The sequence below is a fragment of the Petromyzon marinus genome, chromosome 13 (genome assembly GCF_048934315.1).
Source record: "Petromyzon marinus isolate PM22_M1 ecotype Great Lakes invasive population chromosome 13, UKy_Petmar_22M1.pri1.0, whole genome shotgun sequence".
Classification (NCBI taxonomy): domain Eukaryota; kingdom Metazoa; phylum Chordata; class Hyperoartia; order Petromyzontiformes; family Petromyzontidae; genus Petromyzon; species Petromyzon marinus.
Window position 1 is genome coordinate 7,099,327 of NC_133679.1, and position 15,931 is coordinate 7,115,257.

Here is a 15,931-nt window from a genome sequence, read left to right on the forward strand (position 1 = left end):
TTGAAGGGAAACAATAAAATCATAAAATATATATAACAATAAAATGTATTATTTTATTGTTTCCCTTCAACGTGACTTTACCGGAAGAACCAAGAATATACTATCACATATTTAATCAAAAGCGTGTCAAGGACCAGAGGTTTAGGAACAATTAGGCCGTTGTGTGACTTTGATCGATTCTACCTCTGGGGAAAATGTCACCATCGTTGCCCTTTTGCGGAGAAACACGCAGAGAAAGGTGGGCGTCACAGAAGGTTAGGACACTGCGTGAAATACCAAGCAGCATTAGCAGGCCCCGTACACTGTGGTGTACACAATGCAAAGAGTAGTACTCGCGGTGATAATAACTTCATGCAGAATGTACGATGCATAGAAGGCCTATGTGCAAAACATTTTTTTGTAAAGTCTATGAATATTGCACTGCAACATGAAATTATGAAATGTGTATGCCAATTAAACTTCATATTTGTACACAGACATGTGCAGCGTGCTCGTAAACTAAAGTTGTGTTTTTTTTTTATTAAAGTAGGTAAAATTGAAAAAAAAACCCTGAAAACTATATCTCGGGCGGCTGTGGCATGAACACACAAAGAGGCCAAATATGTGAATACTGATATTAGTACTGCAGTGTTAACATATATACACGCAATGAAGCAATGTATTTATATGCATTATATATGATACATTTCAACAAGTAATTTACTTTTTAAAATATAACATTTGTAATGGTAACATTGTAAGGCTGCTCAATGCATTATTTCAAACCACAGTAAACCATAATTGTCAAGTTGCAAAATCCTTTAGGCTAGGGATGCAATTTGCTGAAGACAAAAATTTAGGACAATTCAATTTTGTGCCTCATTACACAACATCTTCTGAAGGCATTAGACAGTCATGTTTACTCTCCATTGTGGCAATTATTTCCCCCAAATTTGCATGTAAGCTATTCAGGAGTGGAAATTGCATGCTGCTAAATAAAATAGCTTCCAACCTCTAAAACATGTGCCGTTATTCTACAGAGCAAATTAAATGAAACATACGAAGTCTTTTATGTGATGCTTTCCATATCCCTTCGCATTGCAGCTACAACTTTATTATAATCGGCTCCTTCAATTTTAGGAAAATTGTACGATGTCCAATTTTCAGACCACCCTTGTGTTTGATGGTCTGGCAAATCGGATCAGGTTGTCATCCGTGCCACCTGGCCCTGGTGAGATTAAAGGTAAAGATGCTTAGTCATTCTCAATTTCATTCCAAAACTTCTTGTCAGGAAATTGGATTTTTGTAAAGGAAACTTTTTGGTACCGTATTGTTTATAGTAAAAAAAACTAAGTGACACGGACGTTGAAGGTTATGTGTTATGACTGGTTGCAAAATACTGGATGTTGTTATCTTGAAATGCTACGGAAGCCCATCCCTTACTCTTGCCATCTCGAACATATACGGGACTACGTGAATGATAGCAATTCGCCTGCTGGTGCAAGTTAAAGCGACATCGGGCAAAACCTTTTGCCGACAAGAGCTCTGCAACGCCACATTGTGGTATGACTGGTGTATAACGTTCGATGGAAGAGACTTCGTATGTAACAAAATGGGGATTTATACACATGGTACATGGATTAAACTAATTTATTCTACCATTTAATATGGGATTTGATTCCTAAGAATGTATATTTTAGTGGGAAAACAATGCAGTATTCCAAAAGTATTTGCAATAGAAACATTCCATTGTAAGCCATGATATGAACATTACCACACATTTGTTTGGGATCCAAATAATCGAGAATAGGTGCACGCTTTGATTAGAGACATGAAGAGGCACACAAGGATTGGAGAAAATACGCAGATTAGGGACATCGAATTAACGGTTAATTGCAGGCGGCTAGGATAGAGCGCATAGCGAGAAGGGATGACGGAGCACCCGGGGGAGGGGGGGGCAGTGGTGGCCTAGACTGACAAGGGAAGAAAACGCCAGCTGAAAAGCACGTGGCGATGGATAAGCTTAAGTGTGGGGCGGAGCATCGCGGAGTGGGCGGAGCAGAACGGCATGTGGGCGGGGCATCACGATGAATGGGCGGAGCGGCGTGACAAGTAGGCGGAGCATCATGAGTGAGCGGGGGCATAAGTATAAATGGGCGGAGCATAGGTATAAATGGGCGGAGCAGCGCGACGAGTGGGCGGAACATCGAAGATTAGGCCTCGCGCCTCTCGGCTTTGGACTTCTTCCCTGCCACGGAGAGGCGTAATTACCAAACGCAAATGCCGCGCAACAGAAGCAAAAGAGCCAAGGCGTCTGCCACGCCGCGGGCCAAGCAGCAGCAGCAGCAGCAGGGGATCAGCCACTACTTCACGAGGGCCGCCAGCGGAGCGAGTGCTTCGCAGCACGCGCGGGCGGAGCGCCATGCGGAGGCAGCAGCGGTGGAGGTGGTTGCGCACGACGCTTTTTTTTAAGCGTTCACATTTCCCACCACGCATTGGCCTGAGCCTCCGCGCCCGCGTTGCGCGGTTGGTCGCTGCTGGGTTTGTTTGAGCCAATGGGAATGCACGCTCCCAACGGCGCGCTGCCATTGACCAATCGGTAGCCGAGCTTGGTCGGTTTGCGCTTTATCCGGTCTGTGGATTTCGACTCGTGGCAACGTTTATCTTTTAGGAGTGATGTTTTAAATGAAGACGTGACCCAAAAAGCTTTATAAAATATATATATACGGATGCAGACTCAAATTGCGTGTCTCGGACTGTGCGACATGAAATGCAAATCTTTAATGATACAAAAGTTCGGACTGGTTATTTAAAAAATATATAATTATGTTTTAATTGCACATCCTCCCTTGCATCATAACATTGCAAACACGTTGACGTTACTGGCGGTAGCAGCAGCGTGGGGGGGGAGGGCGGCATCGTCGATGGTATCGGGCACGCCGCACTCATCACAGCGGGCGGAAGGACGGGGAACCTTTACACGAGTTCTTAACATGTCTGTTGAACTTTTAACATGTCTGTTGAACTTTTAACATGCATGTTGAACTTTTAACATGTATGTTGAACTTTTAACATGTCTGTTGAACTTTTAACATGTCTGAACTTTTAACATGCATGTTGAACTTTTAACATGTATGTTGAACTTTTAACATGTATGTTGAACTTTTAACATGTATGTTGAACTTTTAACATGTATGTTGAACTTTTAACATGTATGTTGAACTTTTACTGGTAGGGAACGTAGTGGACTGGAAGCCCAACCGGGATTAATTCGCAGGAGGCAGGGGATTAATTGTTGTGTATGTCTGTGGATGTCTGTCCACGTCGGAGGGGTGGGGCTGGGTGGGGAGGGAAGAGGCTGGGTGGGGGGGGTGGGGGCTGGGTGGGGGGTGGGAGGGGTGGGGCTGGGTGGGGGGTGGGAGGGGTGGGGCTGGGTGGGGGGTGGGAGGGGTGGGGCTGGGTGGGGGGTGGGAGGGGTGGGGCTGGGTGGGGGGTGGGAGGGGTGGGGCTGGGTGGGGGGTGGGAGGGGTGGGGCTGGGTGGGGTGGGGCTGGGTGGGGGGGTGGGAGGGGTGGGGCGGGGCTGGGTGGGGCTGGGTGGGGCTGGGTGGGGAGGGGCTGGGTGGGGAGGGGCTGGGTGGGGTGGCGCTGGGTGGGGTGGCGCTGGGTGGGGTGGGGCTGGTCACCCCGTGGTGCCCTTATATTGACTGGAAGCCCAACCAGGATTAATTCTCACAGGAGGCAGGGGATGATACACTGCACTTTCTGGTGCGACCTCTTTTACACTGCAACTTTCTGGCGTCGTTTTATAATTCTGCTCAATTTTCATTTTGCTTTCTTCTGCGCACGACCCTAACAAGTTTGGCTTAAATATCCGTACATAATTACTTCAAAATTACTTCAAAATTTCCTACCAGCCCCCTCCGCAGGAATGTGTTTTCGCACGGTAGAGGCCAACCGTGCTGATGGGAGGTGCGGGGAACGACGACAAACTATACACAAAAAGCAGTTCTAAAATTAGTTTCCAATCTCGATTTTTTTTTAAGTGTATAGCGCCAGTGGCTTACTAATAATATCGCTACCTTCCAAGTCCTTTGGACGGCGTGTCCCATTAAACGTGCAACTTTCACACGTTGTTGCCCGTGTAACCTTTTGGAAGAAAATTTGAATTGACGTTCCAAGTTTACCAGGATATTGGTGTAACCGGCTATGTTTTAATCCTCAGAATTGGAATGAGCAAATTTTAGTGAGCAAGCAAGTTGCATTGATATGGTGGCTTTGTGTGTGCAGTTATCGTAACCAGGCTGTGTCATCAACTTGCCACACTTGAGAACCGGGTTAATCACGTGTGACAGAAACCTCAATTGACGTGATAATTACACATTGAGCCACCTATATCCCCACAAGTATCACCTTTTAAAGAAATAATACCGGCTATGCCATCTGTATTCAATGTAGTCATGTCCCAGAAGTTAAACCTCTGGGGTTGAACAGTGCTTATTTGTGGATGTACCTTCACACTAATTTACTTAATGATAGTTTTTCTACAATTCTTAATTTTTGAGCAAGGGGAATTGTCAACATTGCACGCTTGATTGTTTACAGAAAATACCGTGTCTGTCAGGGGTCTGCTGAGCTTTGTCTACCTTTCCACTAGCTATTTAAATCCTATACATTTTAATTGAGTTGTCAAATCAAATGTATTGTTGCACACATTCTGTCAATTAATTGCAGGTTTCATTTAACCATTTGAATCCTGTAGTTGCTTTTTGAATGCAGTTCAAAAACTTTGGTCCATTGCTATCAGGTGTTATTATTACGATTTTACCTACTATGGATTATAATAACGTTGCTTTGTTGCATAAATGTTTTTTTTCTGACTGAGACTAGTATTTAACACCTGGCTCAATTTTATAATTTTAACATTAAGTGATTTTTTTAGTGTATGACAAGCATAAAACAAATCACAAATAGCCTTGGAGAAAGTATAATTTATATATGTGTAACGAATGGTTGTATAATGTGAAGCTTACAGCAAAGAGAAAAACGAAAACGGAGAAAAATGGTGTAAAAGAGATTGTGCCACCGGCCAAAAAACCAAAACGAACCTGTGAAGCATTGGAGGACGCTGATGCGTTTGCATCTTCCAGTGATGATCACGGTAAGTTCACTGTTTTGGCTATAACAACAGTTAACTCTTTGGTGCACCGACGTTATGGTAGGACCTTGTCTACCATCTTTTTCCATCCGTCTCTTGTTTTCCACAAATTACACTTTCAGCTCTTTAAACATCCAAATCCTTGGCCTTCCTATACTCATGTTTTTTGTTCTTCTATACTAGCCTTAGTTAAACCATCCTGTCATAGAATGCGGAAACGCTCACAGTGGACATGAGTTCCTGATGTCTTCCACGGTTGTGGGCAGTCACATTTTGTTGATTCTTTCCATTTGTGGATAAAGCTGCTGACACCCGCCGTAGCAAGTTCAGATATGATTTAAGTAGCCCACTGCTTGCAGGGAAGTATGCTTCCTTATGGTTGGATGGTGGGACCCTCTATAATTGTAGGTGACGTTTATGTTTCCCCAAGTGTTTGTCCCATCAGTCTGCGATGCTGCCCAGTGTCCGGCATAGTCTTCTACAGTGTTTCAAGAATGGCTTTTGCGATTTCGGGGTGCATTATCGGGAAACGGTTGAGGCCTGTTTGAATGGGCAGGTCTTTATCTTGGTATCGATTGAAAGCTTTCGTGACTGCAAGGATTCATCTTCTTTGGTTCTTTCGGTCAAGTCACATAGAATGAGAATAAAATAATAAATTGATAAAATTGTGTTATTTTATTTGATCAATTTATTATTTTATTCTCATTCTACGTGACTTTACCGAAAGAACCAAAGAAGATTTATCTTGGTAGTCGACGTATTGATGAAGAGTTTCTAATAAATGGTGGGGGTGTGCTGGTTCGATATGGCAGAATACGGGTAACCAAGGCTGTGGACTTTATTTTAGTCACGATTGCCAGCTACGATTGTCATCGCCGAATTCAGCTGGACAGCGACGTTCCTTGTGTCCGATGAGCTGAAGAACCAAACTGGGGAGCAGCACTCAACCGTAGAGTACAGCAATCCCTCGATATATTGAACAGATATGTGCCTGACAAGCTATCCTGAAAGCAAAATTCTGTATTTTGAAATGTTTTCCCATTGACTTTCGTTATATAATTGGAGATGTATTGCTACGAAAAAGGGTTCAGACCCAAGGATGGATATGGAACTGTGGAGGGCAGGGGCATTCCCTACAAGTGTCAGAATTTCAAGTTAATTCCATGATATTCTGAACTAAGCACAGCCATTTATAAATGTGAGGTTTCAAAATATCCCATAATAATGTGCCTTTGCTGTGGGGAAATATTATGAATGGTCCTCAATGACTAAATTTAATACATGTCTCTGGACTAAATACATTAGAGTTTTGAATATCAATAAGCCAAGCAATTCATGAGGCTATGCTTTAAATTTGTTGGAAAATTAAACATTAAGCGTTATTGGTTGCTAAAGTAATACTCCTATTAAGTATAAAGCAACCAAATGAAACTGATGTGTTTTCATTAAAGCTTTTGGCATTTACAGAGGAGACGCGTGATACTCCAGCGGAGAAAAACTTGGCCCCCTCCACAGCAGAGAGGCTTCGGGGCTTCTCGTCAGAGGCTTTGGAAGAGGTTACGACACGAGCATCAAGCAGAAAAGCTGGCTCACACAAGAGTCGGGAAGCCTTGGATACAAGAAGTACCTGCACCACGTCTGACATTAACCACAATTCAACTGCGGATGAGAAGTCACGTAGCACATCGGCATTCCTGAGAAGGTTTTTGTCGAACAGTGGACACTCGGAGAGACCGAAGGCGGTCGACTCCACACTAAATAAGCGGACAAAAACCATATACACGCCCTTGGAGCAACAGTACCTGGATATTAAGGAGCAACACGGTGGTACTTTGCTGTTGGTGGAGTGTGGCTACAAGCACCGTTTCTTCGGGGAAGATGCAGAGGTCAGGTTGATATTAAATATTTTAAGGGTGACTTATTTGTATAATTAGAAAGGTCATGTCACATGCAATTCATTACTGGACTTGCAATACAGAGGTTGCTGGCATGAAAGAGCAGGCCAAAATTCCCTTTAAAAGATGTTCTCGAGAACCTTCTCTCGTGAAACCCCTTCTCCCAGCAGTGGCATGAGAGGGTAATTGCAGGGCAGCACCTTTGACCTTTCAAAAAATAATGCTTTAATATTTTAACTGTTAATTGTAAAAATTCTGATAGTGATATTTAACTTTTATTTATGGCATGCAGTTATCGTGGGTCAATGTAAGTTTGAGAAAAGCAATTGATTGTACTAAATAAAATAATTCATACAGAGATAGAACTGTAATATCCAGCAGAATATGTATACTGAGCTCAATGATTGACGGCTGATGAATATGATTATATGAAATGGTGAACCTAGAGCAGAATTAAGTGCTTTCTTAAATCTGATCATGGAAAGCTACGTACCAAAGTGCCTGAAGAGGAAAATATTAATTGTATATTATCCTTCGTGACATATGGGCACTAGCAAATAAAATGGAACAAAAGCTGAAAAAAGTGCACGAAAGTTTAGAGATATGTTTGCTTGTCAGAGGGTAATATGTTTCAAATAAATGCAAATCGGATACATATTTACTGTTCAGAAAAGTAGACTTGGGCAGGACACAGTGCTAAGATGAGATGTTAGCCATTCGACTGGATTGGTGACAGAAGGTTATCCAAAGAGAAATACCCAATAGGGTGATAAGAAGATCAGTAAATGTCCAGTACTGAGAAAGATTGTGGCATCACAGGACCATGTGGATCACTGCACAATGGGGAGGGAGAGAGAGTCTTTTATCCAGCAGTGTAGAAATAGTGGCTGCTGATTATGAGTTCGTTTAATATCGATTGTGGTTTAACATTATTTTGACATGCGACTATTATTAGCTACTTTAAACAACAATTATTATCTGTGTTTGATATAGCGCTGTTTACACAGAGAGCGCTATAAATCGGTTTACTCTTTCATATCTCTGTAAGTATATGATTACGTCTATATTTGTGATAGTCTAGTTAAATTGAGAAACGGTAATGCTTAATGTGCAACTGTTACCGCCCTGGAAACGGGGCATTTTTTTGTTGTATTATTGATGAAGAAATTATTGGTTGGTTTAATCAATTAATTTCAGATTGCAGCAAAAGAACTGAACATCACCTGCCACCAAGACCACAACTTCATGACGGCCAGCATCCCGACGCATCGTCTCTTCATCCACGTCCGACGGCTTGTGGCCAAAGGCTACAAGGTCGCGTAACTATAGCATCTTCGTTCCAAGCACGTCTCCTTTCAGACCTTGCAACACCAACGATGAGCTTCCATTTTCTCTGGTTTTGTGCCACTCCTCCTACATTCCTTTCCATATTTTATTTGAGGCTATCTTCACATCTTGTTGATGGTTTTACTCTGCTCATTCCCATTGCACCATGATCTTTCCTAGGCTACTGCTGCCTTTTTCTCATTACGTGCTGCACAGTTTTATCAATAATTTGTTCGCACATTTTAAGAGTGATGCTCAAGGCATTACAATTAATGATTATTACGCAAATATCTACTTTAAACTGCATCACCATGGTTATCCAAGGTACGAAACTTTGGCAAATAGGGTTTATTCTGATATGCTCATTTCCTTAAGTGTGCAATTATCTAGTGTATGATTAAGTGCCCATTAAAGCTTGGGGGCAATTTGGCTTGAGTTTGATTTAAGTGGTGAGGATTGTTTCATATGAAGAGACACGTGTATTTTTTTCTGCATAATTCTACAATTTAATGATAATTCTACTGTTGAATGTAAGTTATACTTGTACGTTATTGTGGTTCAGGTCGGTGTGGTGAAGCAGACAGAAACGACTGCCCTCAAAGCTGCTGGTGAGAATAAAAGTGCCCTCTTCAGCCGCAAGCTTACAGCCCTCTATACCAAGTCCACACTTATCGGAGAGGATATCCTTGTGAATGTGCGGGTCGAGCACCTTGGTTATAAATTTGCGTATTATTTATTATGTGGCCAGATAACGGTATATTTATTATGCAATTTTATGTAACATTAAGCATTAAACACACCAAAAAATTATCTTGTTATAGGCCACTGTCCTAGCCTTACATTGAATGTCAGTCATTTACAAAATATATTGTATATATTTTAAAGCTGAAATGTTACTTTATATATCCTTCAGACGGATAGTACTTCTGTAGAATACTTTTTTTTAATTGCTGTACAATTAGGAAAAATATATTTTGCACATGGTGTCTAACACAAATTAATTATGTCGCAGAGAAGCAGATGTTCCACTAGATGTCCCACTAGCTCAGATGTTAACAAGATCCCTTGAGACGCAGCACAAATTTACCATCAATAACCAACTGCTGAAAATGGTTGAAGCTCTATAACATGGGCTAACTGTAGCTAGAGATCTCACAATTATACACATTTTACATTGGAGCAGGATTTCCCCAAGTACAGTCTTCATGCCCTGCCACAGTGCATCCATTCCTATTTACGTCTTTGTTCACATACAAATGAAGCCGTTATGTGGACACACGATCTCTAGGCTAATTTAAGTTGGCGCTGTATGTCATATGGGGATTGTTTAAGAATAATCAAGTGTGTGCAGTGTGTATAAATGAGGGGTGTCCTGGAAAATACTTGATTACCTACTTTTTTTTTTTAGAAAACACTGGTTTCATGGAAAACCTGACAATCTGTGTTTGTACTCTTTGTTTTTTTCGGTAAAGTCACGTAGGTAAAATAAAAGAAAACAATTAAATCACGTGACTTTACCGAAAAAAACAAAGAGTTATGAATCCTTGCAGTCACGAAAGCTTCAAATCTAGAAACTGTTTGATTTTTGTATCATCTCCTCTCAATTGGCCATGTAATTTAACTGAATAATGTAATTCACCGGCACTCAACAAAACCATACTTTCTGGACAGTGAGTTTTCATAGGTTAACAAGTTATTCCAAGACATCCCTCGCATGATTCCTGCACATCTATTCATTTGATTGTAGAAGATTGGAAAACATGGGGAAAAATATATTTAACTTTGACGCTATAATATTATACTGCAGCTCCATATCAGTACAACTATGATATATTAATTGAATCTGCATGTAGGTTGCTGATTTATACAACAAGCGTATGTGTGTGGCAGATAAACATACTCTACAGTTCTATAAACCTTCTCCGCCTACCGTAAATCCAAATGACCTGTCGACGGGACACTTAACGGCTGTGCACATGTTGACCCATTGGATCGGCTTGGAGAGGAGCCGGAAGAAGATGAGGATCAAACTTCCTCGCCCAGCAGCTACCTGCTGTGCCTGAGCGAAGTGCCAAGCGGCTCCAGTACCCGACAGGGTGGTCAGAATGTCACCTTCGGCCTGGTGGTGAGTTTTGCAGCAAAGGCAATGGCATTGGCATGCCAGGCACAATTGCTTTTGTTGCATGCACTCTTATAAGCACTCTCATAATCATGTCATTGGGTGTTACCCCCAGACCTGGGATTGACAGTTTTAGAACTCCCCAATCTGTTTGCTGCCCCTTATCTCGTGTTACATGCTACACTTCGTCTCAGCCTTGTGAACAAAAACGACTTCAATATGTTGTTGAGCTACACTTTATCTCCCTTTCAGTCTCTTCCCTTCAATATTGCCGTTAATGTACAAACTTATCCAATAATTAATGTTTTTGCCAGTTATGGATATTTTCGCCAGAAATGCATACTCATCGGCGAAGCACATTTTGATGCTTCGATGGTTAATGTTAGTTGAGTATGAACTGGCTATTGATTTGTAGGTACAAAGTGGGTCATACATTGGCAGTTGATTGTAAGACACTTCTATTTCACTACCAGGTGGTGGCAGCAAAACCTCTTGAAAAGAGAATGGGCATAAATTGACTCATTTTTTTAGGTTGGGATTGCATTAGTGCAGAAATTAATCGGTACCGTCTGTATAAACCAGGGGCCAGAAGTATAGAACCTGTAAACATCCCTGGATGTTCGGTTGTGCAGTGATGTACGGAGGAATCCAATTTATGTTCCCTATCATTAAAGGTGAAAATAATTTTACTTAAATATGAAAGGGTTTTCTTCAAGATGTCTGGGAGATTACCGCCCTTTGGGAGACAGGATTGACATTGCAGTTTATATATGGATTAATAATCTACAGCGTCTGTATTAGCTCAATATGTGCATCGAATCACCTGTTAAAATTAATGTATGATGTATCCAAATTATATGGTAATGTTACATTTAACAAGACCGAACAAACAAGAATATATGAAACATTTATTCTCAACAAACAGAATAAACAAGACGCATTGTAAACCTGAGTACGAATGAAACTAAATAAAAGCAGTCCCTGAATACAATTGTGACCGAGAATCGTGACAATTCATTGAGGATGGTTGGGGGGGGGGGGCATTCAGTTGTTACCTAACACTTTCCAGATCATGTACCATACAAATGTACTGTACTGTAAAGTTGGTTGCCATCGTACAACACTATCCCTTATACCCTTTATAAATAAATCCTAGAACAATTAATACAATTGTTTAAGATGCAGGGGCACAGCCACCGATTTATGAAGACAATCAAGAATACCTTTATCAAAAGAACGTTTACTCCGAAATATCCATTGTCAATAAAATTATTAAGTTGTAACCACCGCATGATCATTGCCTCCTGTATAGGCCCAGTCACAGTGTTCAATTACATCCGCAGATGAATTAAACTGAAGGTTTCATGCGCACACAGCCGGTTGCTTTTCTCGTTTGGAGCCTGGTCAATGCTGCGTTATTTTCTTCGGGGGTCCCATGGTATACCCTCCACCTTATTTAACCTGCAGGTTTCATCAATTCCGCAGTAAAACAAACTTGCCCACAACCCCCCCGCCTTCCAATCTAGAATGCTTGAATTAGAGCGTGAATGCTTGGCGCTTGGGCAACCTAGAGATTGGCAAAATAGGACAGCCTTTTTTTTTTAGCATGTGCCATTACGACATTCCATTTGTCTCTACTCGGGGAAATAGCAGGAAACAGGATTGAGACTTAACAGCTCGCATTGTTCCAGTTTCAAATTGTCGCACACGAGGCCAGCATGCTTCAGTGATTGTCAAATATGGGTATAGTGTGTGTAGGCGGCTGGCCGAACTGCCATTGCTGATCATTCTATTATGAGGTGAGTCCCTAGGGGAAGGAGTTGCTGTGGCTTTATATTTGCTAGAACAGGACGATGGATGGGTGCCGCTAATGAGTTTCGGATTATGAGCTTAATTTATTATCGTGTACAAATATCACAATTTATTTACTACACCTGCTCAATTACTATCATGTAAGAAGTGAGGTTTTTATTCTATACTGCGCCAAACTTAAGCATGCCTCATTCACACAATGCTGCCTATATCCCAAAATACCTCACAGCTATTACTTAATTTAATTATTCCTCTGAGGTGCATTATTTCATATTTTGTAGTCTTGTTAACACATACATTGACGAGACAAAATAGTTTAACATTTTATATAAAAGCCTTTCGCATTGAAGTGACATCAGTAACATTTAGTGTCCCAAAAAACATTAAAGGTTACCATCGCAAGAACCAGATAGGTTGGAAAGAACAGTGGCTAATTAGCTTAACCTTATGCAGATCAAACATGGGGAGAATGCGAGGGAAACACATAATTGTGTATATATGTTCAACTTTGTTCGCACTGTACGTAGCCAACAGTGCTAATCGGAGGTGCACTGTTAAAGCTTTGCATTTTACTTGCAGGTTTAAAACACGGATTTTGGCATTGACGTAATTGTGATGATAACATCTAGATTGCTAAATTAATTCCCACTAACTATGCATGCATGCATTTCACAAGAAGCACCATTTCTTCTGACATGTTGCTGCTTTATTTGTTGTGGTGAGTGCATTTTTAAACCATAGACTTGAATGTCTTCCTTACATTTTTGTTTTATCATGTATAGGTGCAGCATATAAGCAGTGCTATGTAAATTATGTTTCATAAGTAATTCGTTCCAAATACAGCTTGGGTTAATCACGAGACGCCATGGTCACCCTCATTACAATGCACCACCATCTCATTTTTGAACAGTCGGATAAGTCTACTGAACACAAAAGGGCTGTTAATTAAGGTAGTGCATGCTTATAATCTCTCCTCTGGTGGCATAACAACAGTACATCTTTGGAGCTCACAGCCTGATGATGAATATTGATTGGTAGAATATATTGTTTTTAATATTGTTAGCAGTCATCAAAATCACAGAAATAATTGATTCACAGTATGAGGCCATTCAGAATACTGAACCTGAAAAGGAGACGTTTAAGGCACACAAAAATAACCGTAAAGCAGATTTAATATTTTAATGCCTCTTTACATAGCTTACATTAGTTTTCAGAGTGGTAGCATGGAGAGATATCCCTATTCATTTATTCAATACAATTATTAGTACTTGCAGTACGTACATAGAAGTGTATGTGAGAATGGATTATTTTTCTTGTATGGTATTTGTAATACATTGCAGCCACTAAATCTACCACATTATTCAAATATATATTCGTTCATAAAATGTTCACCTGTCATCTTGAAAGGGCATTGAATCACATTTTTTTTTAATTTATCGTTTTGAGACGTTTATTTTAGTATAAAAGTCATGGTTAATAACCTGTTAATACAATTATCTTGCTGAGTGATGCTGTGGTTATTAAACCGGGCTATACTGCTTGACTGGCAAGACTCTTGTGCACCAGTTGTGACAATCTCTTCTTTACAACGGGTTTGATGTACCATTTTCAGCTGGAGGATGAATCAGCCCTTTAACTTATCCCTTTTGAGTTTGATCATATGAGTAGTACTTTGTGGGATACCAAGTTGACTTTAACTATGGGTTAACTGACACTTGTCATAGGAATGTGGACTTTTCACCACTGGCCCTTGACTGTAACAGGTCATGAGCGCTCTCATGTATAAATAAATGGAAAACTAATTTGATTTTTCCACACTATATTACAAAAAAATGTTGCTGGCTGGATTCCTGCCTGACTGGCATGCAAGCGCGTATGCGCAGTGGTGATATCACCACGCACATCTGCATGATGATGTGACCCACATCCCACCGCGTTGAACTGGGTTTGTGCATTGAGCTGATGTCACACCTCCCTACCACCCAACCTCCACCCCGGTCGTGTATCCCACACAAAAAGTGATAGAAGAGAGAGAGTGAAATGGCATGAATCGGAGAGGAAAGATATAGAGCAAAACAGAGGAGAGCGAGGGAAAGCGACAAGCAGTGGGAGAGAGGATTATGGAAAGGCAAGAGAGATTGAGACGTGAAAGGGAGAGGTGGGAATAAGGAGAGCGAGGGTGAGAGGTGAGAGAGATACAGGGAGAGAGATGGGGGAAAGGGAAGTGGGTGAGATACATTGGAGAGAGGAGAAAATATCCTGCTAGGCTGGCTGGAAGGAACGGACAGACGTATGGTCACGTCCAAAAGGACTTGTGGGTTGTTAGTTTTATCGGTTGGCCTTTACCTAACTATGCAAATTTCCTGCTGCATTTAAAAATGCCTTCGCTTCTCACCACTCAGGCAGTGCAGCCCAGCACTGGAGAGCTGCTGTTCGATTGCTTCGAAGATGGAAAGGCACGCCTGGAGCTGGAGAGCAGAGTGCTATCACTGCAGCCCGTGGAGTTGCTCATCCCAGCCGCTCTTTCCGACGAGACTGAGAGGTCGCTGTGCTCACTCACAGCCAATAGGTAAGGCCAGAAAACTGGATCACGTCGCTGACGATACATTTGTCTGATTGCGAAAGCCTCGGCGTGAAAGCGAGTGCCCTTTATAGTCCCACAGGTGTCACTGTGAACCATAGACTCTTTAACCCTTTCCCGTTCCGAGACGACAACAAGTTGGAGGGTGGGTCCCGTTCACCGCTGAATCTCGAAACGCGCAAGCCGTTCAGCGTTAATTCTATTTAGAGAGGCATAGTGCCGTTGTTTTTAAAAAAACATTATACTCATTATGAGACCTCCTTTGCCAGTAACAAGATATATATATATTCCTATATATATATTCCTATATCTTGTTACTGGCAAAGGAGGTCTCATAATGTAAATGCTCACCCCGAGCCCTCAATACTCTGATAGTGCGCTGTTTTTGAGTTGTACGCCTTTTGGCGTCTTCTGGTCCAACACCAGTGGAGACTAGGCTCTAAGAAAAGCCGTCTCGGGTGTGGACCAATCAAATTCAAGGACAGTGCATATTATTATCAGAGTTGTCTCTTTTGTTTGCATTTTGACTGCTTGTGTTGTGGTTATTGCAAACATGATGCCTTGAATAAAGGTGTCAGTTTTTGTGCCAGTTAAAAGGGTAAAACCTATTCCAACATTATACTCACCGCAGAGAACTTGAGCAACACCACCGCCCTCTGATAGCTGGCGCCAAACTGTGCCACACGTTCTCCCGAATGGCCTTGTGGGAGCCTCGTTACTTGATGAAGCTATTTTATTGTCGTTTTTCTTCCAATTAATTTGAAATTTGGTGGAATGTTGGTGCACGAGTTTTATTGAGTCGGGAGTGATATCTGAATTTGTATTGGACCCCCCCCACCCTTCACAAATGTGCATTGAACAGCATGGTGACATAGTCAAACAATCCTCATAACCAACAAGGTTGGAGAGGCCTTGAGTGGATTGACAAAGGGCAGTGAATTATACGTTCATGCCACGACTTGAGATGCCATTTTAAATATAATTCATCTTTGTCTTATTAATCAAAACACAATTGAGCAACCTTAAAAAAGTGAAACTGTTATTTTATAGTTAAGAGGCTTTT

At 41.5% G+C, this 15,931-nt stretch overlaps 1 protein-coding gene across 5 annotated transcripts in view; it reads left to right on the forward strand.

The window, feature by feature from the left end:
- Positions 1-2,119: 2,119 nt before the first annotated feature.
- The window catches only part of MSH3 (mutS homolog 3), a 69,660-nt gene continuing 55,848 nt past the window's right edge, over positions 2,120-15,931 (forward strand). For 2 of the 5 annotated variants that reach the window (XR_004402739.2, XM_032953274.2), the window contains exons 1-7: positions 2,122-2,424; positions 5,006-5,138; positions 6,603-7,021; positions 8,228-8,344; positions 8,919-9,036; positions 10,333-10,481; positions 14,690-14,856. Coding sequence is in view for 4 of the 5 variants with exons in the window: in XM_032953274.2 (XP_032809165.2) it covers positions 2,260-2,424; positions 5,006-5,138; positions 6,603-7,021; positions 8,228-8,344; positions 8,919-9,036; positions 10,333-10,481; positions 14,690-14,856 (1,268 nt within the window). In the remaining variant the exon portion in view is untranslated. Of the gene's footprint in view, positions 2,425-5,005; positions 5,139-6,602; positions 7,022-8,227; positions 8,345-8,918; positions 9,037-10,332; positions 10,482-14,689; positions 14,857-15,931 lie in introns of all 5 variants that reach the window. The other 3 variants (XM_032953272.2, XM_076066821.1, XM_032953273.2) reach the window with 2 other exon arrangements.